At 44.9% G+C, this 25,842-nt stretch overlaps 1 protein-coding gene across 7 annotated transcripts in view; it reads right to left on the bottom strand.

Moving 5' to 3' along the window:
* NFASC (neurofascin) overlaps positions 1 to 25,842 on the bottom strand; it is a 733,849-nt gene that overhangs the window by 153,637 nt on the left and 554,370 nt on the right. The window contains exons 23-24 of one of the 7 annotated variants that reach the window (XM_069238522.1): positions 21,003 to 21,118; positions 5,792 to 5,996 (exon numbers count right to left, since the gene is read on the bottom strand). The exons of the other annotated variants lie outside the window; for them this stretch is intronic. Of the exons in view, the coding sequence (XP_069094623.1) occupies positions 5,792 to 5,996; positions 21,003 to 21,118 (321 nt within the window). The remainder of the gene's footprint in view (positions 1 to 5,791; positions 5,997 to 21,002; positions 21,119 to 25,842) is intronic. 7 annotated transcript variants of the gene reach the window in all.

Below are 25,842 nucleotides of genomic sequence, written 5' to 3'. Positions count from 1 at the left end.
TTTCTATGAGCCTGTGGCACCCTCGGTTATTCTTTGTGTGTGCAGGTCGCATTTGATATGGGGCTGTAGATACCATATCTAGGTCTGCATTAATGGGTCTCCCAGGGCATCTCAATTAATAACTGCATTTTCTGTGGCAGAGTGCCCCAAGCAGCCAGGCTTGAGCTGCATTTCCTTAAAATACCATGCTTGAATTCCATCCTATATATGAATATCATCCCCCATGTGCTGCCACCTACCACCAGAACACCTCTGCTATACTGGTATGAGGCTCTAAAACACATTAAAGGGCAGGGAACACTGACAAGTTAAACTCTCATGTGGCAGGGAATATGGCTTCCCCATACAGGCAGGTGAAATGGCTTTTGAACCTGGTACTTGATAGGTATTTAATCACTAGGTGGTGTGGTTTCTTGATCATATCAAACTGTTTGAACAGCTATCTGTAGACTTGTTTCTACAGCAAACACACTTCTTTAAATATATGAAGTTGTGGCATGCCTTCAAACCATATCAATACAAACTGAGCCCCTGTTAATTATGGAGCAAATAGGCAAGAAAGGCTATCTAGAATATACAAGTCATTGGTGGGTAACACATCTGACCCCTTAAAAAGCTACAGTAAAAATGGGAGTGGGACCTGGAGGTGCTGGACGACTATTATTGGGTGGAGGCAAAAATGGGCTTGCGGTCCCTTGTCATTTTATCCCACTTTAGACTAGGGTCAATCTACACACTTTCACCCTATCAGACCTTGGTACATGGGAAGGGTCCCCACCTTCAAGTGCCCAATTTGCACCCTAGCCAGGGGCTCCTTTCTGCACACGATTTTGGAATGTTTGGTGACCATGAAATATTGGAAGCAGATAAACTATTCACTGGGAGGGCTATCCAGCTGATATGGACCCTCGATTAGCCATGCTTGGCATAATGCAAGGGTGTTCATGATGGATGTTGGCAATAGGTTGATTGGTGATCAAAATGGACATCAAGCACCACAGAAGAATGGAAAAAGTCCCTATACTGAAAGAGTGAACAAGAGGCATGGTTTACTGCTCTAAAGTGAAAGAAATGATTTATAAGATAAGGGGCTGCCCAAATAAACACAAAATAAATCGCCTAGCTGGTGGGATCAGTCCCACAGCATATGAGATCAACATGTACTGCTTTCTGTATATGACATGCATACCGTGAAATTATTCTGTCTGATGTTCAAGACTGTCATGTGTCTGAGTTTACACTGTTTAACACATGAATAATAAAAAAATGTTTTAAAAAAATGTTGCCTTAAGTCTAATGCTAACATTTTCACAAACAGATTACTTAAAAACTCACATGGTTAAATAAAGAGAATAGTGCTGAAAATTAATTGTATTTATTCTGAACCAAAAAAAAAACATAATTTCTCATTTATTTTCAACATGCACTATATAGCACCAACTGCAAAATATGTTATTTCAAACAAGAATTATTGTAGACTTAAAAAAATGTCACTGACAGAATCCCAGTGATTGTCACGTCTGTCATAAACTTTTTTTTAATTTTTTTTTTAAGAAAGTCACACTGAAGTCAGACATTCACACTAAGGGGGTCATTCTGACCTTGGCGGACGGCGGAGGACCACGGCGGTGATTCTGACATTTGCCCTGGGCTGGCGGGCGGCCGCCAAAAGACCGCCCGCCAGCCCAGGGCAAATCAACCTTCCCACTAGGATGCCGGCTCAGAATTGAGCCGGCGGAGTGGGAAGGTGCGACGGGTGCAGTTGCACCCGTCGCGTATTTCAGTGTCTGCTGGGCAGACACTGAAATACTTTTTGGGGCCCTCTTACGGGGGCCCCTGCCGTGCCCATGCCATTGGCATTGGCATGGGCACGGCAGGGGCCCCCAGGGGCCCCGCGGCACCCCCTACCGCCATCCTGTTCATGGCGGGAGAGCCGCGGTCAGAATGCCCAGCGGTGCACCGCCAGCCTGTTGGCGGTGCTACCGCCGACCTCCGCCATGGCGGTAATTACCGCCATGGTCAGAATGACCCCCTAAATGATTAAATACTTTGGTACACAGGTCATCCTGCAAAATCAAACACCCAAAACATCACAACTCGGAGAACTCCCCTTTCATTTTTAGGTCCTGCATTCAGACAGTTTTAGCCATATGCTGTTGAAGGCCTATGCTCTTCACCAGTGCTTAATTTGTAGAAAACAAAATATAAATAAAAGAGTGCAGGGGCCCAAGGTGTTTAAGAATCCCACTACAGGTGCTGCCAAATGCCGGTGTTCATTTACCACCACCCTACACTTCCTGTCTCTATCTCACTCTTGCAGTTCCTTTTTAAACCCTTTCTCCCCTTTTCCTTGTTCTCAAATCTTCTTGCTCAATCTCCTTTCTCTCATCTGGGTCAAAGTATGAGGATTAATAATTATTCCTTGTCTACAAAAACTGCAGTGGTCATCATAGATCATGGGTATTTGAACCCGCAACCCTTAAAGAAACAGTTTCTGTTTGTCACTTAAAGAAGTTACAAGCAGCTCATTAGATAATGCAATGTTTACAATACATCTAATCTCTTTTATGGCAAAGATTACTGAGACTGCAAATTTGAGCCAGTTACTTCCTTGGCACATCACAGCAAATATATGTATCCTGGATGTAACATTGTGAGCTAGCCACCAATCAAAATGCTCCCTCTCCAATACAGGCTCGTAAAGGAAGCACTCTGTGTTATCTCCAAATGTTCATCTATTGTGCTGTGGACCACAGGTGCACTGCAGGAGGCTCTTGCTTAAAAGACAGGTTGAAAAAAGCTCCATTCTTCTTCGTGTTCCCCCATCCTCTTTTGGTGCAGCCAATTAAAACACAGCTGTCCGAGCTCCTCCTTGTGATTTTGCCAACAATGCCCAATCAACCCCAAAAAGTAGAAAAACATTTTTTGTGGCTGACAAGTGTAAGGAGGGTAATTAAAAGTCATTTGCGGGCAAAAGTGCTTAATTATTGAACACACTTGTATTAGAGTAGGCATTGAAAGTGAAGAAGTACATAAATTTGAGGTTGTTTCTATCCTGGACGTCTTAGGGAGACAGATATATTGCCAGTTTTCAACACCATCAGAAATCATCAGCTTCAAGGATACATTGCGCTACTGTTTTAAGATCAATTAGATCGTTCCTTGGTGCTCAGCCATAGCATTATGCCTTTAGAACAAATGAATTAGTATATGAATTAGTACCTTCATAACAAGCACACTACCAGTAACGTTTTCATGATGTGGGTCTAGATAAGCTAATTGGAAAAGGTGTGACTAATGTTTTTTAGGTGGACAAGCTTGACAAATGTCCGATTTCTGTGGGCAGAGAATTTTACAACACGGGGCAAAAACAGGAAAGCTCTCTCACCTTCGGAGTGAAGCTGTCTCCTGAGGCTGGGAGAGTGCAAACTTGTGAATGTATTTGTGCATAAGGACCTCAGTTTTGGAAGTAAATAAGTCCTTCACTAGAAGTAAGTGTGTAGAGCTCATGGTATGTGACACGTGATCTTTTCAAAGCATCCATCTGATGGAAGAATCTGAAATTTGCTATGGCGCCTCCAACTGGAGAAACGTGATTAGATGATTAATGAGGTAAAATGGGTCTCAGTTTGATAAAATTGGTACAACTGCCATCTCCTGATGCCATCAATCCCATCAAAGTTCATGGTTTACATGAAACTGAAAACCAAGAGTTCTCAAATTTGGTGGAAAATGATAAATTAAAGTTGAGCATATGAGGGGTGAAAAGTGAGGACAGATTATCTAGATTATCGTTGTCTGTAGAGAACATTACATCTCTACAGCATAGAATTCACTCCCCATGGACACAACACATTATTGTAAACAATCTCGACTGGTAACTCGGGGCTCCTGCCTTCGTTCCCCATTCAGCTGTTCTATAGCTATGTTTATGTACTACAAATATCTGTAAATACATACATATATATTTATTTGGAGGCAGTTATTCCGCAAACAGGTCTTTATTTTTACAGTGGTACATTGAAGTTTACTTCAAGGCAGTTACGTGCGGTTTCAATAGGCTACTATTTGAGACATTTCTACAAGAAACCTACGAATTCTCCTAATCATGGTTTTGGCATTACATGTTACAACTGCAGATCAACATTTATCTTCAGACTTGCACACAGGCAGTTTCTCTGAATGACTCATTCAGAGAGAAAGATGGATTAGCAAAGGTCAGTTTCAGATAGTACCCTACCAATTCATAAAAGTGCATCCTAAAGTTGGAGTTGGCAGTGAACAAGATGCTATTCCAAGCTCGAGACCGTGAATCTAGTATAGTTTCTTGCCCCTAAATTAAAGATGATGGTGGTTGGTACTCGTCTAGCTTTCTACCTTCCTCCAACTGGAAAAGGCCTTAACATGATATAGATGGTAAATATCCTGGGTCTACTTTTTTTAACCAAATCTGAAAGGTAATCACTAAACTTCATGAATTGATAAACCTTTTTTCGCCTGAATACATAGAGCAATTGGTTTATTTAACTCTTTCGCACACTTTGCAAAAAAAATCATCAAATTAGATTTGTCTCCACTCAACAACAGCAACGGGGCTAGTGCCTGCTACACAGATTACAGAAAGGGGAGTTTGTAGCAGCAACAGTGTTGTTCCCCTTCAGAAGGCAAGAAAATGTTACACATGCCCTTTATTCAGAAGCAGTTAGGACTGACCCAAATGGACGCCAAGGCAATGTGTATTGTTAATCACACATTTTATGGTGCGGGAACTCGTTTTCTATACGAAGGGTGTATAAACCTGATATCTTCTAGTAATGTAATTTTTTAATCTGTGAGGGTAAACTTGCCTTTTCTCTGCACTAAAGCCAACACAACAAAGGCAAATATCATGCAATATTTCACAATCACAATGCCTAACTCTAAAATTGAAGTAATGTATAAAAATGTAAGCACCCCCATAAAATGAGATAGGGTACGATAAGATTACATAACAAACATACAATGACATCACCATGGCCTGGGCACACATATTAGAACAATTACCTACCTATAAAAATAGTTTTCCAGCGTCTGTACTATCTCAATTCACATTCAAAGGATGCTTACCCACCACTGGAAATTAATTATGAGAGAGCCAGTGTTGGAAATGTGGTATTACAATGGGCAATCATCCTGACAGGTATGAAGATCCTCCATCCAGCACGCCATTGTACTTCTAACATCTGAAAAGATAGGCTTGGCACTTGCAGAAACCGTATTAGGCAACAAAATAGATTAACTGTTATTCTCGTCTCCAAATGTGGTACAGCCTTTGTTTTTTGCAAAACTGTATTTTATTCTATAACGGAGGAAGCATGTGAGGTTTTCTGGTAGTTTCTGCATCCCCATTCATCCGCTGATCTCCTGCACACGTAGATACTCTTTTACGAAAGAAAACGTAGAAACACCAGACAGTTTGGGGGATAGATTAAGGAATCCCCAAGGGAATGTATTTGTCAAAGACAAGGACATAACTACGATTCCCCTCAAAGCAGCACATACGTCCAAATTAGGAAAGGACAAAAACAAGAAAATAAATGGAAAATGTAATTCTTCCCTAATCTTTATGTTAGGATCTGTACAATGCTTTTCAGTTTGGATCCTATAGCTTTATAAACATTAACTTCCAAGTCACTTCCAAATTAAGTATTCTACAAAGACAGTGCCTCTCTCCCTGGTGATATTTCTTCTTGCTCAGCAATGAGGACATAGACATAGCACACCTAGGTACAATACTTTAATTCCTTCCTACCTCCTTCAGGTGTTGTGAATTCCTTGGCCTCACTCCTCGGGCCGCTTCCACGTCCATTCACCACTGCCATCTCCAGTTTGTAGTTACTGTATGGCACCAACTGGGACACCATGCCACGCAGACGGTCACCGCTAAAACTAGCGTGTTGCTTTTTCCTGGATACCCACATGTTCTTCAGTAGACTGCTCTCACGCCAGAAGTAGGCCTTTAACAGAAGGGGGTGGGGCAAATGAATCTGCAGCCCTTCTGGGGCATTTCCAATTACTTGGATTAATGTTAGGCCAGTGCAGGTCAGGTTAGAGGAGGTGAGGAGCAACAGCGAGTTATTGAAGGCGTATATACACAAACCTTGACAACTAAATATGGTTCAGCATGCCACTCCTCAGAGGCAAAAGGTCTGAGATAGGAAACAATAAGGAAGCTACCTTTCCTCTTTATCCAAAACCAGGAGTTGCTTGATTACCATACCAATCCACAAGCAGAAGAGGCAGAGAAAACAATTCGAGGGGTTGGGGGAGTGCAGAGGAAGTGGGCAAGGCCATTACTAAGGAGCTTGTCACTCTTTGGAAATATGTGATTTGCTTCCATAATCTACAATAGTGCGAACCAAAAACGTTCCTAAAACTTTGATAACACCTTTGGCAGACAACTGAAGAGAATGAGAAGCGGTACATGTACCGAGTTCTCCCCACTTTCAGATTTAAAAACAAAGTAAAGTAAGAATGGGCATACTGGCGCTGATGCACACCAACGCCAGCTCTTAAAACATACAAAAATACAAAAAGTAAACTGAATATGACTAGGAGCGTGACATTCATAATATCAAGAACAACTTCAAAGAAACTTATGCAGAATCATACCCAAGTACAACCAAAATGTAGTGAAATTACCACTGCCATCAGTCCGCAAAGCAAATAAAGCCATTGACAACAAGTCGATAACACTTCTCGTTATATACATACATATACAACTCCACACACAAGAAATGCACGCACAGAGACAGGTTCTACACACTCACATGCATATATCAGAGCTGCACACACCTAAACATAACATAACGACTGCCTCCTCACACACACACATATAAAACTCCGCAAATACACAGTAAAATAGACACACCAAGGGCCATATGTACAAACACATTTTCCCATAGAGACAGAATGGGTAAAACCCTTTGATACATCTGGCCCTAAATGTAGACACACACACACAGCAGTGTTGGCAGACACATCATGTGAATCTTTACTGAGTCCAAGTGTTGCCAATTGCTGTGACTACGTGCGGGCACTCAGAACACTTTATATAAGATAATATCACTGATTATGCTCTTCTTATTTTAAGTTTAAACCTATGGCCAACTGCACCTTAAAAATAAAAATTCAGAGCCTTTATATCTTCCCCTTACTTCTTTTTAAGAACTAAAGAAAACTAAATGAAGTTAAAGACAGAGACAGGTAGTACGGTCTCACAGAAAAAAATAAGCATTGACAAAGCCGTAGGTCTTGCCGTGATAATTTGATGAAACGGTTATTTCTTTTTAATGCAAGCATGTGCCACACAGACATAAAAGTAGGAAACATGTAACTGTAGTGACATACGATCACAATATTGTTTTTTTGATTAAAACGTTCATTGATGCAACTGTTTTGATGTTTTTGTGATTTTCAAAAAACATAAAACGCCTTTCAATTATGCCATGCATTTTATCATTATTATTACTTGTGAAGGAGATAAGAGTACATCACCATCTAACAAGTACTTTACCAGCATACAGATAAATTGCTGCAATTTCACTTAAGCACTTTATAACAGCAATTTGAAAAAGTGAAGGGAGCCTGAACTGACCCACTGTCCTTTGCTAGGTGCTGTGGGAGGTGGTGAGCAAAATGTGAACGGCAGTTTAACAGACCAATAAATGAAGCCCGCGGACCAAAAGTCCCTTGATATATGATAATGTATGAACAATAGTCTTGTAAGACACCTAAAGCTGCTACAGAGGCCAGACCTAAAAAAAAAAGTTGCATTGTACCCTAACCACGGGCTGACGCTTGCATTTGCAGACAGATAACCTCTAGTAGCTGTCTGGCAGTTCATTTTGGAGCTACAGTGGGATGTACATTCATGGGATGGCATCATTCAATAAAGATTTCCTTGATAAATGACTAGAATCACAATTAAGCAACATGTCCTTATCCATCATGGAAACGTCATTGACATTCATGATCACCGAAGAGAACAGCAAGCTCAATCCCTTCTTCTCAAGACAGAAAAATCAAATCAAGATAATGGAAGGGATACAGGCAGCCATTACCTAACTCGTTTAACCAAAAAGGTTTTTTAGGGTTTGGCTCATTAAGGGATATCTTTTGGAGTCAGAATTTAAGCAGTGGCTTGCAAATGTGTGCACTTAGGGGGCCAAACTAGGACTTAGGCCCTCATTACAACTTTGACGGGCGGCGGAGGCCGCCCGCCAAAGTTGCGCCGCAGGAATACCGCACCGCGGCCGGCATTCCAAGTTTTCCCCTGGGCTGGCGGGCGGCCGCCGAAAGGCCGCCCGCCAGCCCAGGGGAAAACGACCTTCCCACCATGAAGCCGGCTCGTAATCGAGCCGGCGGAGTGGGAAGGTGCGACGGGTGCTACTGCACCCGTCGCGTATTTCACTGTCTGCTATGCAGACAGTGAAATACAAGCGGGGCCCTCTTACGGGGGCCCCGCGACTCCCACTCCCGCCATCCGGTTCCTGGCGGGAGAACCGCCAGGAACTGGATGGTGGGAGGGGGAGTCGGAATCCCCAAGCCGGCGCAGCAAGCTGCGCCGGCTTGGAGGATTCCTTGGGGGCAGCGGGAAACCGGCGGGAGACCGCCGGTTTCCCTTCTCTGACCGCGGCTAAGCCGCCACGGTCAGAATGCCCCGCGGGGCACCGCCGGCCTGTCGGCGGTGCCACCGCGTCCCGCGGCCCTGGCGGTTACAAACCGCCAGGGTCGTAATGAGGGCCTTAGTTCTTAAGTGATTAAAAGATAATCTCTGCATAGACTATTGAAGGGACCTGCAAAGACAGCAGCCAGGACATTTTAAATGTTTTAGATATGTGTTAATACCTGTACGTATAGATGAAAAGGGTGGAGCCTGGGTGGGCTTGTTACAGCTGTTAAATGAGAATTCAGGTGAGATGTACAACCGGTAGCCATAACTACCTACATCTGGCCCGCAGTGATCAGTACAAATGGAGGAGAGTGCAGAAGCATAGAATCATTATTTTATTTCCGGCGCCCAAAAGAATGGCCTGGTAGTCCATGAGTTGGAGATGACAGTAACATTTTGCTTGGAGCTGTGCTCTAGATGATTGCTTCATGAGGAGTATTGATTTTAATTCTGGATTACAGAGATGAGAATGCAGATGAATAATTACAAGCATTTCAGTTGCCTACATTACATTAAAATATTATTCTGCATATCATCCTAAAGGGCTTTTGAGTAGTACAAAAAGGATATTTATAGGAAGTTTGATTACAATAAAAAGGATATTTATAGGAAGTCCTTGTTATAAACCAAGAAAGGGCAACCAGGCCTGCAGGCTGTAAATGGAGTGTAATGTAGCTGGACAAATCCATGAAACTATGGAGTGGCTAGTTCCAGGGTGACACTTCTATCCATCCCTGGAATGCTTCAGGACTGATACTAGTATTTACGGAAATTAGTTTCATGGCTGCAGGATGAGTGGGAAAAGGTCAATAGAGTCAAAGGTCAATACTAATGACAGTACATGCACGAATACATACTGAAGACCCATCCAGGGAATTTTAGGCTCATTTGTGATGGAGAGCCTTGAACGGAAAGTGGTGTGTTCTACTGCATGGGGCTTTTATGGACCTGATCATAGCTTTTGAGCATTTTGAACTGACTATATAAGTCTGCAGCAAGGGTTTCTGTCTCCTCTTCTTAAGAAAATAGAAGCTTTATGATCTGATAGATTGGTAGTGGTGCAGTGGATTGATGAGAGACATTAATAAACAGATTTAGTTTTTAAATTGCTGTGTTGAAAGGAAGGGTTCAGGCAATTCTCTAGTTCAATCTTTATGCTTCAAATTTGGCTGTTTGTTTTGGGACGACGTGTAACGTGATTAGCTCCAAACTAAGAGGGAAACATACTCAGGTGATGAGCATGCTGATGACATGGCAAACTGTGTCACACAGAGGCTGGGTTATATTCGTTGCATTAACTGAGCTGCGTCTTATTGTATGGAAAATTGTCTGTAGAGTAATTGGTCAAAAACAAAATGCTGTGCAGTTTTGCTACTGGAATGGCCCAGATAATTATCAGCTGGCGCCCAGATAAAACATGTGCCCAGATAATTATCAGCTGGCGTTGGGTCACCATTTAAGGGTGTTATACTGAACAACAAATTGAATTGGGCCGCTTTATTTGCTGAGAAATACATCTCAGGCAACACTGGTGATGTACACCCCAATTTATTTAAATATAAATGAGATAAAAATTGGTGCTCTTTAAGGGCCTACCTGATGAACATTTTGCCACAGTTGGCCTATGGACTGCCGATATAGCAACCAATTTGGGAGAGCCAGATCAGGCTCATTTGATGTAACACTCATGTTGCAGAAAATTACATAAATTGATATATATTATTTGTGGTTGTCCTAGCAAAAACATGTTAGGATACCTGTGATTAAGGATTTGATAATTTAATGAAATAGGTTTTCACTACAGCATCCTTTTAGGTGTGATTACGAAATGTGGTTAGTATCTCTCTCTCTCTATATATATATATATATATGTATATATATATATATTAATTAATTAAAATGTGATTTAATTGGAGCTGGCACTAGAAGTGTTCCTAAAAATGGCCTGGCAGAAATGATCATCTGATAGAATAAGCACTGAGGGTTTGCCTATTGATAGCAATGTGTTATATGAAATAGTCTAAACGGCCATGGACTGCTTAAAAGTCACCATCCACGTACAGAAGGGACCATAACTAACAAAAATCTGACAACGATTTCCAATGTCCTTTATCTATTCTAAATAATAACACAGAACCTTTTTGAAACTGAAGGAAGGATAACTTTTAAAGGTCACAACTATCTTGGAAGACATCCCAGCGAATAGTCAGGTTTTAAGGTATTAAGAGACCTTTTGCTGTAGAAGTAGGGCTTGGGAAATGGTAGGAAGTGATGTGTTCTGATTTGAATGAATGTTTGAGATTAATTTTGGGACCAAGATTGGGTGGTTCTTAACATAATTGTACTCTTGCAAAAAACATGAACCTCACTAACTGAGGTGATGCCAGGAAAGGTGCTGCACGGTGTGTCTACGCTGGCGTTCAAACGGATGCCTCATCAATTAGAAAAGACAGCTTTAAGGGTTTCTGGTCGACAATCTTAATTCCTTTCAAAGAACTCCAGGAAGCACTTTTCTAAAAGGAGTTCCCAGTGCACCGTTCTTTACATGAACTGCAAAGCCAGAGCTTGGCAAATTTAACAGTTATTGCAATACTGTATATTCGAAGACTTTTAAGGATAAATTGCCATCTGCTTCCATTGATTGATGCCTAAATTGAAGGCCCTCTTGTATTGCTTTCTAATGATCTGGTGGTAGGTCTTTAATATTGCCACAGTACAATTTAAGATACCAGACCATCAACTTCAGCAACTGTAAGTTGAGTTGTGGTGCAGGATTCTTCCCTGCACTCTGGGCTGCAGGTTTGGCAGCACAGCAATCACCTGTGTGGTTGATCTGTGAAGCACCACTTCTGACCCCACTTAGGGTATTCTTGTCCTGGCTGTGTTAACTTGACGATCACCTTTTGTGGCAAAGTGGTCAGCGCACACTTGTACAAACAAGCATTTGCAATGCAATGGGTCTCACTTTTGCTCGAGCTAGAGCTATTAGAGTTGTAAATTACTAACTTGACTTTTCTTGCCACACAAACTGAAAATAAAAAGTAAAACAGTTGACATAAGCGAGCCAATTCAAAGTGCCGCTGTGAGTGTGAAGGAAAGACACAAAACAAAAAACAAGTTCGCTCGCAGTCAAAGTTATTGGCAAACATGCAACATCCATGTAACAGGGTAGATCTCCAAGGTGGTAACAAAACCGCCCTTAGGAGGGACAAACGTAATGCATTTACCAATGAAAAAAAAGGATTTTTGAAAGGCAAGCCCACGAATGAGTGATAGTGATGGGTGTGTGGTGGATGTGGCTAGAAGCCCAGATACATACCAACATGTTGGAAAAGCAGCGCTTGGGCGCTGCTATGCTCAAATGAAACAGTACGAAAAACATGTAAAAAGTACATCCCCTGTCAATCTTTGTTAATGATACTCGGATGCAGAGGCTACCCATTTGTGTATTTAACCATGACATGGTTTTCCCCTTAGCTTGAAGCCTTAGTTGATAATAATGTTCAACCTATCGATGGTACCCTCTCGAGCCCTATTCTCCTGTTGGGTCAGGAACGTGGAATGTTTAGGTGGAATGGGCTCCATGATTTGGGAAGTGTCAGTTGCTGCCAGGATCAGGAGACAGATGGTTATGACATAATGAATCACTGCAAGTTACCTAATGGAGTGACTTATTTTCATTGGCCACAAGCAGCTGCTAGTCCCCAGTCACTCTTTCAACTGCGAGTGATATGCTGCCTTCACTGGTCCTCCTATGGTTGTCCTTCTCCAACCGGTGGTCCGACAGCTGTTTGGAACGAACGTTGATGTGGATTTAATTCTAACAAAGCATGTGAACCTCCCGCTGCCACTTCTAAGAATAGGTGTGATAATTATTGTAAGGAACTGGTGTGTTGCGCAAATTTCTATTGGCGACCTGGCTCGATAAATACGCTGACTACAAGATCAACTTCCTGAAGAAAGTGCATAGGACGAATATACTACCATTAAAAAGACTCTAGAGAAAAAAAAATCAATCCAAGAAAGAACATCGTTTTGGAATATCACAAATTCCTTCAATGAGGGCAGTTACCTGGGGTATCTATTGACAACTTTGTGGCTGCATTAAGGACACTCACTTCCACTTGTAATTATTGTGAACTTAAGGATGAGATAATTTGATCAGTTGATCGAAAGAACAAACATTAGGAAAGTCCAGACAAGGTTACCAGCAACAGAAGATCCGGATCTTGAGTCAGCTTTGACCTTGGCGGGGAGTATCAAGCTCTCTTACGTGTGCACGAGGGAAATGAACATGGGTGCATGGTTAAATTAAATTCAATTGGCTATCAAACAACCTTAGAAACATGTAACAAAAATGGAAAGTGAAGTACCGAAGAGTGACATCCTCAATAACAGAAGTGGCCATGAAAAAAATGAGCCAGTGTGTTTTCATTGAGGCGGCAAGTCTCATTTAAATAATGCTAAATTGTATGCAGCTCTCAATCAGGTTTGTTACAAGTGGGACATAAAAAATACGTTTTGAAGGTGTCTGCAAAGCTGCAATGTGACAAAAGACACATACTAGTTCAACAGTTAAAACTCCTGAGGGCCCGTGTCTCAAAAGAAGAAGATAACATTGTTCTTCTCCTATCCTTTTCGGAGTGTGATGAGGGCGGTGTATTGATAATAACCACACTCATCAGAAATAGTAGAATACTCCCCTCCCCTATCTTCCCAACCCTACTCCTATCTCTCTCCCTAATCTCCTAAACTTCCTAACACTCACCCCCCTCCACCCTTAAACCCCCCCTCCCCTGGCTCTTCTCACTTTACCTGTCCCCCCCTCCCTCCCGCTTTCCCGCCGTGACCTCCTGCACGCCCCGCCCCCCAGCTCCCATTTGCCCCCAGCTGACCCCTCCCCCCCCTCCCTCTTATGGCGGCCGCTGCGCATCTGCGCAGCGGGCGCGACGCTGGCGCGCCAGAGGCAAGCCCGTCTGCGCCCGTCCGCACCTGGCCTGCGCCCAGCGCCACGACCCCTGGTCCCCAGCTCTCCCAAACCCCGCTGCTCCGCTACGACCCCTCCACGCCCTCAACCCAGGGCGCTCCAACACCTGCTTCCAAGCTCACCCCAAACGCACCCATGGTCCATTCGCCTGCAACTCCTGCAAACGCATCTTCCACCTCGCAACTACCTCGACCACCAGCCCACGCGCCATCAACCACCTCAAGTGCATCCTGGTCAACGCTCGATCTGTCCACAAGCACGCCGTTGAACTCTGGGACCTCCTGGACTCCACAGCACCGGACGTCGCCTTCATCACGGAGACCTGGTTGAACGCCTCCTCGGCCCCAGACATCGCCACTGCCATCCCCGAAGGCTACAAGATTTCCAGAAAAGACCGCACCAACCAAGTAGGAGGAGGTAACGCCATCGTCTTCAAAGACTCCATCAGCGTCACCACCTCCACCGAAGACACCCCTCTCGCCGCTGAACATCTGCATTTTCAGATTCGCACCGACCCCAGGACCACCCTCAGAGGATCCCTCGTCTACCGTCCCCCCGGACCGCGCGCCCCTTTCAGCGACTCCATCGCCGACTTCGTCTCCCCGCACGCCCTCGCCTCGCCGGACTACATCCTCCCAGGCGACCTCAACTTCCATCTGGAACAAAACAATGACCCCAACACCACCGCCCTGCTCGACAACCTCGCCAACCTCGGCCTCAAGCAACTGGTGAACACCGCCACCCACATCGCCGGACACACGCTTGACCCTATCTTCTCCGCCAGCAAACACGTCTCCTTCAGCCACACCTCTGCTCTACACTGGACCGACCACAGCTGTGTCCATTTCACATTCCGACGCGAGACCCGCCACCTCCGCACTCAACCCATCCCTCGTCGACAGTGGAACAAAATCCCCGAAGAGCAACTCTTCTCCGCACTCGCCGTCAACCAACCTACCCTCACCACCGACCCCAACGACGCAGTCCTCAGACTCTCGAACTGGATCTCCAACTGCGCAGACAACCTTGCTCCCCTCAGACGCATGCATCAACAGGCCATCACCAAAAAACCTCTCTGGTTCTCTGACACCATCAAAGAATCAAAGAAAACATGTTGCGCCCTCGAGAAGGCCTGGCGCAAGGACCACACCGCCGACAACATGACCGCCCTCAAAAACGCAACCCGCGAACACCACCACCTGATCCGCGCAGCCAAAAGGAACTTTTTCACCGACAGACTGGACAAAAACAGCCACAACAGCAGAGAACTTTTCAGCATCGTCAAAGAGTTCTCCAACCCAACGCCAACGCCGTCACGCCCTCACAAGACTTGTGCAACTCCCTCGCCACCTTCTTCCATCGCAAGATCAGCGACCTCCACGACAGCTTCGGACACCAGACCCTACCAAGCATCACCGAACCCACACCCCCGGCCATCACCCTCAACGCCTGGACCCACGTCAACACTGAAGAAACCAAAACCACCATGAACTCTATCCACTCCGGCGCCCCATCGGACCCCTGCCCTCACTTCATCTTCAATAAAGCCGACAACATCATTGCCCCGCACCTCCAGGCCGTCATCAACTCTTAATTTTCTTCTGCTACCTTCCCCGAAAGCTGGAAACACGCCGAAGTCAACGCCCTACTAAAGAAACCTACGGCTGACCCTAGCGACCTGAAAAACTTCCGCCCCATCTCGCTCCTCCCCTTCCCTGCCAAGGCAATAGAGAAGACCGTCAACAAACAGCTTACCACCTTCCTGGAAGACAACAACCTGCTCGACCCCTCACAAACCGGATTCCGAACCAACCACAGCACTGAAACCGCCCTCATCTCAGTCACAGACGACATCAGAACCCTGATGTACAACGGTGAAACAGTCGCCCTCATCCTCCTCGACCTCTCGGCTGCCTTCGACACCGTCTGTCACCGCACCCTAATAACCCACCTCTGCTCCACCGGGATCCAAGGACAGGCCATGGACTGGATTGCCTCCTTCCTCTCAAACCGCTCTCAAAGAGTTTACCTCCCACCGTTTCGCTCAGACCCCACCGAGATCATCTGCGGCGTACCTCAAGGCTCATCGCTCAGCCCGACACTCTTCAATGTCTACATGAGCCCCCTCGCCGACATCGTACGCAAGCACGACATCATCATCACCTCCTACGCCGACGACACCCAACTTATACTCTCCCTCACTAAGGACCCCGCCAGCGCCAAGACCAACCTACAAGAGGGCATGAAGGACATCGCAGATTGGATGAGGCTCAGCCGCCTAAAGTTGAACTCTGACAAAACGGAGGTCCTCATCCTCGGCAACACCCCGTCCGCTTGGGACGACTCCTGGTGGCCCACGGCCCTTGGCACCGCACCGACCCCCTCAGACCACGCCCGCAACCTCGGCTTCATCTTGGACCCTCTTCTCACCATGACCAAGCAAGTCAAGCTGTGTCCTCTGCCTGCTTCCTCACCCTCCGCATGCTCCGCAAGATCTTCCGCTGGATCCCCGCCGGCACTAGAAAAACCGTGACCCACGCCCTCGTCACGAGCCGCCTGGACTACGGCAACACTCTCTATGCTGGGACCACCGCTAAACTCCAAAAACGCCTGCAACGTATTCAAAACGCCTCAGCCCGCCTCATCCTCGACGTACCCCGCAACAGCCACATCTCCGCACACCTGAGAAACCTGCATTGGCTCCCAGTCAGCAAAAGGATCACCTTCCGACTTCTCACCCACGCACACAAAGCCCTCCACAACAAGGGACCGGAATACCTCAACCGTCGCCTCAGCTTCTACGCCCCCACCTGTCGCCTCCGTTCCTCTGGCCTCGCGCTCGCTGCCGTCCCTCGCATCCGCTGCTCCACGGTGGGTGGGAGGTCCTTCTCCTTCCTGGCAGCCAAGACCTGGAACACCCTCCCCACCAGCCTCAGGACCACCTAGGACCACTCCGCATTCCGGAGACTCCTTAAAACCTGGCTTTTCGAGCAGCAGTAACCCCCCCCCCCCCCCCTTCCCCCTAGCTCCTTGAGACCCGCACGGGTGAGTAGCGCGCTATATAAATGTTAATGATTTGATTTGATTTGATTCCATCATATGTATTAATAAAAAGAATGTCTGGATCATGGCAGATTCTGGTTCCCCGTTCATGCTGATCAAGCATGAAGTTTTGATCTTCATTGGGTGCACCCTCAAGATTCACACATGGTAGGAACAGGATAGAGATGATAGGGAAGATTAATGCAACTTTAGAATTTGATAACTGCAGTACCACTACACTACATCCGAGTGCTAATTGAAGCTAGAGCTCAATCACGCTTGTCAAATGGCAGCAAATCAAATACTGGGATCATGAGGAACGTTTTCCGACTTCTACCTACCACATGAAGGGCATGAATGTGTATGCGGTAAAAGGGAAGTACAAAAAAATCACTGTACGTAACCTAGGCACCTTGCACCTAGGAAAATAAATACTGTCTCTATGCAGAAAACTGAACTCTCCGTTAATTGCAACAGCTGTGGTCTCTGGGATTCCAGTTTCAACCTGATAAATTATAGAAAAGTGCAGGTGTTTTCTCTCAGTAGGCCTGCCTGACCTATTTGCCCAGCTGCTTTTGTTTTTTTCAGTTTGAAAAAAGTTATACTGGCAAAGCTTTTAACTTGTATTGTCAATTTTAAGGTGCCCATGGCGGTGTTAAAAAAGTGTGCCACTAGATGTGCATGCACAAATACACACATACATTATACATATCTCACCTGTATCCACAAGTTTTCAGCACAGCATGAGGATGCTTCTCACATTCATATACTTACAAATACCAACATTCAAGCCTCACCAGTCACAGTCCACGTGGCCAAGAAGTTTTGCAATTACATGAACCTTGGAAGAACCCAACCAAAGGGTGCTCAGATCCCTCTGCCTTTTCACGACCATGCTGTTAGTAACCTTTAATCATTTAAAAATAAGTGACAGAGAGGAGGGACTGGCTCATTGAAGTGAACAAATATCACCCTGGACAGAAGTGGTATGAAGCACAAAGTGATGATTAGAAGTGTGTGAGTTGCTGTGACCCATCTGGCCACATCAAGTTTGTCTGGAATATATTTGCAGGTTGGCCACACTATGTAACCGTTGTTCCCCTTAAAAAATGAGGTCGGCTAGACACACTTTGAAAACTGCCACTGCACAGAACTATTGCAAACAAGCCCCAGTAGACAGTTACAACACTGAGTGATAACTGAGTGGGCAGCCCAAGGGATCATACTGGAAGCCTATATGCCTTTATGACAATCCCAGGAATAGTGGCATTTAGTTCACTCTTCCCACAAGAGAGACTACTGATATCTCATTTACATAATGTATCCAATACTTAAAGCATATTTCTGGAAGGCCTCGTTCACCATCAGTAAACAGGTCATAGTAATTTTACTCTTCCCGCCTTTCCATAGACTCAAAGTGTAATTACTTTGAACTGTGAAGTAAAGGTTATAACACTATCCCATAAAAATACAGACAGATTATTGGTTAAAACCCATGAAATGGTCTCACAAAGCTGACTATGCAACAGCGGTGCCATCCCTCCTGCAGAGCACTCGGAGGTAAGGCAGCTAAATTGTGGGTGTGAGAATTCCCTATTTCTAAAAATAGAACGCACAATGCTTTAGTGGCCATGTGACTTCTGGATTGGAGAATGTTACTTTCTTGTTTAAGCAGTTTCTATTAGTGTACTTTTTATATGCCTCAGAAGATGAAAATTTGAAACACCTATTCTGTACCAAAACTCTGAAGCTTGGCACTTTACCTGTTTAAATGAAGAAAAAACTCCTTAAAATGCACAATTTAATAGAATACAAAATCTGAAAATGCAACAAAGAATTGAACCAGTGTAGAAAGTAATTTTAAAAGACGGCCACCATTGTTGCAAAGAAATGCCCTGCACAGGAGGGACACAAAATGTGGGCATGAGCAAGTCAAGTTTATTAAGGAACCCAAGTGTCTTCCTGGCTTTGGCCAGACAATTCTGCTTTCAGGTATTTAACCATACACAGCACAACCAGGCACAGAGTTGTAGCACACGAGGTCTAAGCCTCTACTAATGTGCTGATTCATAACATGACTAAATCAAGAGCCTCTATACAAAAGGTACATGCCCTCATTAAGAGAGCATTACTCCAGTCCAGTCACACAGCGAGACAGCTGTCCAGACATAGGGCCTGATTCTAACTTTGGAGGACGGTGTTAAACCGTCCCAAAAGTGGCGGATATACCACCTACCGTATTACGAGTCCATTATATCCTATGGAACTCGTAATACGGTAGGTGGTATATCCGCCACTTTTGGGACGGTTTAACACCGTCCTCCAAAGTTAGAATCAGGCCCATAATCCTCGGTAGTAAAGTGTTTGACTCTAAATAGCGGTCATAATACAGTCATTTTAGCGAAAGGATGAAGGGACAAGTGGCTAATGAGCACCATCAGTACATATTTAGCCTTTCCTGAAGCAGGAATGTGTCAACGAAAAAATGTATAACACTCAGGGTTTAAAATGAAGATTGTCCTGTGTGGTTCACAGGCTCAAACATCTCTCGTCTTCAGCCTATTAATGCAGAGTTTAATGGAGTCTACCCAGGTCCTATATTCAACGTCAACAGCAGCAATATCTTAAAGGTGAGATGATCTGAGTTTACTAAATAAAGCTCAGTATCATCCAGATATCCATGGACTCCCAGGCCGAGGTCTTTGGAGCCCACAGGGGCTGGACCAAGACAGTTACTAACATGGAAGAGTCGTGATTTGTGTGATGATCCACATTCCTGACATCCCCTCTCTCTTGCGGTTGTATGACAGAAAAAAGCATTCTGTTGCAACGCAAGCCTTTACCACGCATTTGATACAACGCAAATGCCTTAACCATGCATAACCTTAACCAAGCATAAACTTAATAACAAATATGCCTTTACAAGCCATGCCTTTACAACTCAATTAGTTGTAAAAGCATGTATGTTAAATGCATATACGTGGTTAAGGTTTTCCCTGACCCCTGCCCTAAGCCCCAAAACCGAACCCCTGCACCCCCCTAACAGCCTTTTTTTAAAAATACCCTACCCCTGTCCTGAAGCCTGCGCCCTGAAGCCGAACCCTCCCAACCCTGAGCCCTAAAACAAGACCCCTGAACGACCCCCCACTGTTTAAAAAAAAACATATCCTACCCCTGCCCTGAAGCCTAAAACTGTCCCGACCCCAAGCCCTAAAGCTGAACCCTCCCACCCTGAGCCCTAAACCCCGACCCCAGCGCAACACCCTGACCCCTAACCCTTTAAAAAAAATACCCAACACCTGCCCTGAACCCTTAAACCATCCTCCCACTCCAAGCCCTAAAGCCGAACCCCCTCTTGCCCTGAAACCTAAAATCAGAATCCTAAAACCAGACCCCAGAGTGACCCCCAAGCCCCAACCTTTTAAAAAAAATTACCCACCCTCCCCGCCCTGAGTGCTAAAACCGACCCAAGCCCTAAAGCCTAACCCCGCCAGCCCTAAAACATTGCCCCCATTCCGCTTACCTTACACTCCACACAACGAGCCAGCTCTCCTGAAGCACGGCGCTGGTCATAAAGAGGAAACGGAGAGACCCTTCTGCTTCCTCTTTATGGCCTGCAACGCTGATAGCTTTTACCACACCTTTACCACACATATGCCCTTACCACAAGTACCACGCATATCTCCTTACCATGCATGCCTTCACAATTTAATTAGTTGTAAAGGCATGCGTGGTAAAGGCATATGCGTGGTAAAAATGCATGGTTAAGACTATGGGTGGTAAAGGTGCATGCGGTGTAACACATGCGTGGTTAAGGCTATGCATGGTGCAGCTGCGTTGTGATGGCTGTTTCACCTTTCTTGCAAATTCCACATCACTCATGCTAAAATCTGCACTGCCATAGATGTAAGAAAGGCGCTTAACTATAGTAGATGAACGTGTCAAAAGCTATAAACTGAAAAAAATCAATATCATGCAGTAAACCCTTGGTCACATCTAGGTGATCATGCCAAGTTTCCATTCCTTGAGCCACCTGGGGTTTGGATTATAAACACTAAGAATATATTTCCTATGGTAGCCTTTTAGCCATCCTCTGGCTATGGGTTGTGGTCAGTACACCATCTTAAGGTTAGCAAATTACGGCTGTTTCGGGGTCAGTGGGATGATGGTTAATCAGGATTAGCAGAAATATGGTTACTTAGGTTTGCCAGGTTATGGGTGGGCTGTAAAAAGATGTAAACAGATGTTGCAGTATCTCACTCTGTACTCCAACAGATTCCCATGCACGGAGGTAGCTGGCACGCGGGTCCACTGGAGGCCGATGGCAGTGCTGTTTAAGATCCGGATTTTGATTTCCGTAGGGGCTGCTGTGGGATCTGAGCAGCAGGAACAGAGCAGAGGTCCAGGGTTAAAACGACATAATGAAAAATAGGCGAACTAAGAATAAAAACTGCCTTCTTCACTCTGGTTAGTAATTATAGCCTTCTCAACTTCTTTGAAGGCAGTAACACAGGCAAGATACGTTTGTTGAAATGTCTTGAGCGTCAGGTGGCCTTCAACATCATAAATCAGGAGATCATGATTGCTTAACTCTTGAACTTTACATTCTCTTGGTTTATGTATTTTCTCCTACTCATTCATAGTGGGCCACTTGCTGTCTGGCTCACAACTAATCACGGAAGTAGCAACCCTGTCATTTGAATTCTTCAATACATATCTCTTTCTTCTAAAGATCAACAGAGAACACAATGCTCTCTCCCACTCCTATGCTGATAACATTCTATCAGCACACAAGGAGCAAGCAAAACTACTGATTCATGAATGGCAAGGATCTCCCATAACCATAATGAAAGGAAATATGCTCTACCTGGAATTGTAGTTCTTCATTGTAGGCATCTTCAATAACATACTCCAACAGACTTATGCCTGCAGGTCCAGATATACGTCCCTTCTTTTTATTTCTGTTGTCCTATTTTCTGCACCATTTGACAGAATAACCATCTGAGAAACAGCCTCACAGCTGTCAGTGAGAAAGCAGAGCTCTAAGCTGCAGATGAAATAATGGATTGCAGCAGAAAAAAGGTGGATTGCAGCAGCTTCACTAGCCATTTTGGGCCCAACGTGGAGTAGGGAAGACAGCAACCTGCAGGCTCAAGTGAAAAGATCTGAATGGGGGCAATGAAGGAGACCCCCAGCGGGAGCAGCAGCAACTCCTTGGGGATTGCCGGCTGTCCCTTGGTTTAGAGAGAGCGCTGAGAAAATTCACCAGGAGACGTGATGTGTGGCAGGGGATTGCAGTACTGACAGACTGTGGATAGCAATGTTTTGGTAGAAAAGCCTGACTTGGGTAAATAGTACACCTCTCGGGTGAAGGGGACCTTTCAATGGAGAAGAGGGCAGGACGAGAGCCTGTGACTATCCGCCATCACTGGTGAATAGAATGAGTGAACTGGGTCTTAGGCTACTTTCAAGGCTGCATGTAGGCCACCTCATTGAAATGAGCCTGAGCCTTCAGGACAGGCGCGAGAGAAATGGATGTACACATCCTCATGTGATTCACATGAAATGTACATGTCCTCATGCAGCTGGCTTTGCTGGGGGGGGTGGTGCAAGTGCACATGCCTGTAAGCTCCAGGTCAGGCAGGGCTGACCACTGAATATGAGTAGGTAAGCCAAAACTCAGGAAAACCAACTGCTTCGATTCTAGGGGAATAAACTGGAGTAAAGCTGGGCGGCGTGGTTCAGAGCTCTCATGCCCTCTGTCTGTGAGCATGAGGAATGGATGGCTCGGCCCACTGGACAGATCCGAAGAGGTTCTTTAATTACAGGTCAATTAAGTGCACTGAGGCTCACGCTGAGTTCCTAGACCTGAGAGCTGTCATTCAAAGGCAGGAAAGGTGCTGCTTCAGGCCCCGACTTTCAAACCCATTGATACAGCATGGATGTGAAATCAAGGATCATCTGAGCCATGGCCATGATGAAGGGATGGAAAGATAACTCTATTAAAGACAAGCTGTGTAAGGCCTCACCTCAACAAGAAGAAGATGCAGACAGGTGGACCCTATCCTATGTTCGGTGCTGGGGATTATGATGCCCCTATCATGAAATAGTTTATATGGGATTTGTTCAAGGGGCTCCATCATGACTTTACTGCTTTTTTAGGCTTAAATTAGAGGAGTCTCGGATATCAGGAAAGACATTAACTCCCTGAGGAGAGGGTCTTCTCCCTTGAGGAAGCAGGAGACAACGCTTCAGAGGAGCAATACATCCTCAAATTCCTCAAACAGGAGATCATCACTATACCGGAACACAATAATGCCCTCCAAGAAAAGCTTTGAGACGTGCAAAACAGCTCCCAGTCTAAAACTGTGAGAATAATTTGGATCCCACAGGGAGGGGAGGGAAAGGATACAGAAGGCTATGTGCAGAGACTATTTGGTATGGTAAAAAGCCCTGGTGACAGCACTCCTATATAAGTGGATTGGCACTGAATGTCAGGCCCCTCTATAGCAAGGAATGGTCTCACAGATATCCTTTTAAGGGTTCACCACTTTCTGATCAATGAAAAAACAATTAAAGTGGCCAGGAAGGCAGATTATATTATTTTTGAGAGCCATAGGGTCAATATTTACCAGTATCAGAGGCTACGGTGCAGATATCATGTGCCTTCCGGCAGATCACAGACTTTCTCAAATCACACAATGTGGGGATTTTTACCTGACACGATCAGCAATGCCAAACGTAATACTGGAGTGAAGCAAGAGGAATCCTGAAAGTTACCAAGAATGTGCATTGCCCAGATAATAATGCAGTGAAGGCCACATCAGGAGTGTAGGGGTTGAGGTGGTCATGGGCACAGAGAGGAAAGTAGAGGAAGAGATGACTGCATGGAGCCAAATGATAATGTGGTTGGTTGGCATAATAGTTAAGGAGACAGGAAGGAATCGCCCCTTTGTGCATGCTGCGTGACATGCAGGCTCTAGCAACATCCACACAGAAGCAAGCTGCTGGTACCTTAGAAAGCCGGCAGTGACTAGAGATCTTGAAAGCAAGCAAGGGGGCTGGGTTTGGGTACAGCAGTGCTACTGGTGCGGGCCTTCCTGAGGAGGTTATCCACACATGGCTCAATGGGTAGGGAAAGGCAGTAGGGAAAGGCACCTTCATAGTGGCCTCAATATGGGACAGATGAAGTACGCTTTCTACCAGATGCAAGACCTCCGGTTCAGTGAATCAGAGGGTTTGTGATAGGGTTAAAGCTTTTTTAAACGTGTCACACCCATTATACGATACAGAAAAGTTTTTTTCTTTTTAGAGTAATTCAAGTAGCAAACAACTGATATGTTATTGATTCCTAAATTGGAGTGGAAACTCAGTCACAAAAGGAACTTGAGAACTGGGATGGCAGCTTAAGGGTGAGTACCTATGAGACCAATGAACTTTCAATTACGCTTTTAAAAAAAACTGAATTATTATTTTTTTTTTTAAAGGAAAATAACGAAGCCCCCTTTTCCTTATTGAAATCAGGCTGTTTTTTTTAATATAAAGTTTTCAGTTTGGAAAGCAAAGACAGGCACTGGAAACCGGTGTCCCTTGCAGGCACCATCTCCATCTTTGCAGCCAATTTGAGGGAGTCAAATTGTACGACCTGCCAAATGAATACTCATAAGGCAGGTAAATTTGTGACCCCTTCTGCATCTGTATTTTGTAAAAGAATGTATGAGTACATAGTTCAGCTCTCCAAATATATTAGTCACAATAAGTCGGTAGACCACACCTTTAGTACATATGGCCCTGGATTCCCTTAGCTCTGGTCAGAAGAAGTTTTTGTGGGATATTAAGGGGGGGAGAACTACATATAGTAATGGATAAAATGTGAGATAGGGCTACCTTGAGATTTAGTCAAACAAGGATGCTATTGAAGGAGGGGGGAATGTGGTTTGAACTGAAAGATATCTGGTGAATTCAACATTCCTCTTACTTCGATTTACCATTTTACTCAGAAATACCTCTCTCCGAAATAGAAAAGCACCCTGCAGATGTCCAAGAACAGTGATTCACAGATGAGAAAATACCCGGTCTAGACAGACCAACACAGGTAAATGAGGTCATCACTGCAATCTCCAGATTCAAAACAAGGAAATTAAAAGTGTTTTGTGGACTCTGCTAACTCACTGATTTAACTCATTCACTTAAACCAAAGGGATTACCAATTTGCTGTTGCAGGTTATGATCACATAAAATGCTAAGGTAAGTGTATTTGTAAAGCTCTCTATCATTTGTGAGGGAATCATGGCGCTGTGCATGTGTGTGTGTCTAGCTCTGCCTATGCTATATTGTTTAATTTAAATAACAGCCCCTTTTGGAATCCAAGAGAAGAGGAGGCTCTGATGTGGAGTGGGAGGCTGTTCAACACTTTAGGAGCAATGTGAGAGAGCACCTTTCCTCCACGTCTAGTTCTGTGCATGCATGAGATGTGTGCAAGTAAGAACCCTGCAGAGCAGAAGTGTCTGGGTGATTGATGGAAGGAGGCGGGACTGTTCGGGTAAGTTGCGTAGTGCCTTGAACATGTGTGAGGATTTTGAAATGAGCACATTTGTTTATCAGGAGCCAGTGGAGGTCCCTGAAGTGCTGTGTGATGTCAGTTCTGTGTGGGAGGTTGAGAATGAGTCTGGCTGTCAAGTTCTGGATGGTCTGTAGTCTTCTAGTGAGTTGCTAAATGATCTCAGCATTGAGGGTTTTCCCATAGTCCAACTTGCTGGTGACTAAAGCAGACAGTTTTTAGTGTTGTTTGGGAGTAGTTTGAAGATCTTCCTCAGCATCTACAGAGAGTGTAAACAAGATCCAGTGCTGATGTGTGCGGTCATGTCCAGTTTGCTGTTGATTATTAATCCAAGGTTCCTGGGTGTGCGTCTGATTTCGGCTGGCCACCACCTGGAGTCCAATGGTAAGGTGTTCTTGCTGAAATCACTACTTCTGTCTTGTTGGTGTAGAGCTTAAGACATTTGCCTTTCTTCCAGTTAAAGACTTTGGTTATGCAGGCCGTAAGGAATATGATACTTGCCCTGTACACGTAGCATGTAGTGCTGCAGATTCACAAGCT

The sequence above is a fragment of the Pleurodeles waltl genome, chromosome 6 (genome assembly GCF_031143425.1).
Source record: "Pleurodeles waltl isolate 20211129_DDA chromosome 6, aPleWal1.hap1.20221129, whole genome shotgun sequence".
NCBI lineage: Eukaryota > Metazoa > Chordata > Amphibia > Caudata > Salamandridae > Pleurodeles > Pleurodeles waltl.
The sequence above is the reverse complement of the archived record's forward strand: the minus strand, read 5'-3'. Positions and strand labels throughout refer to the sequence as shown.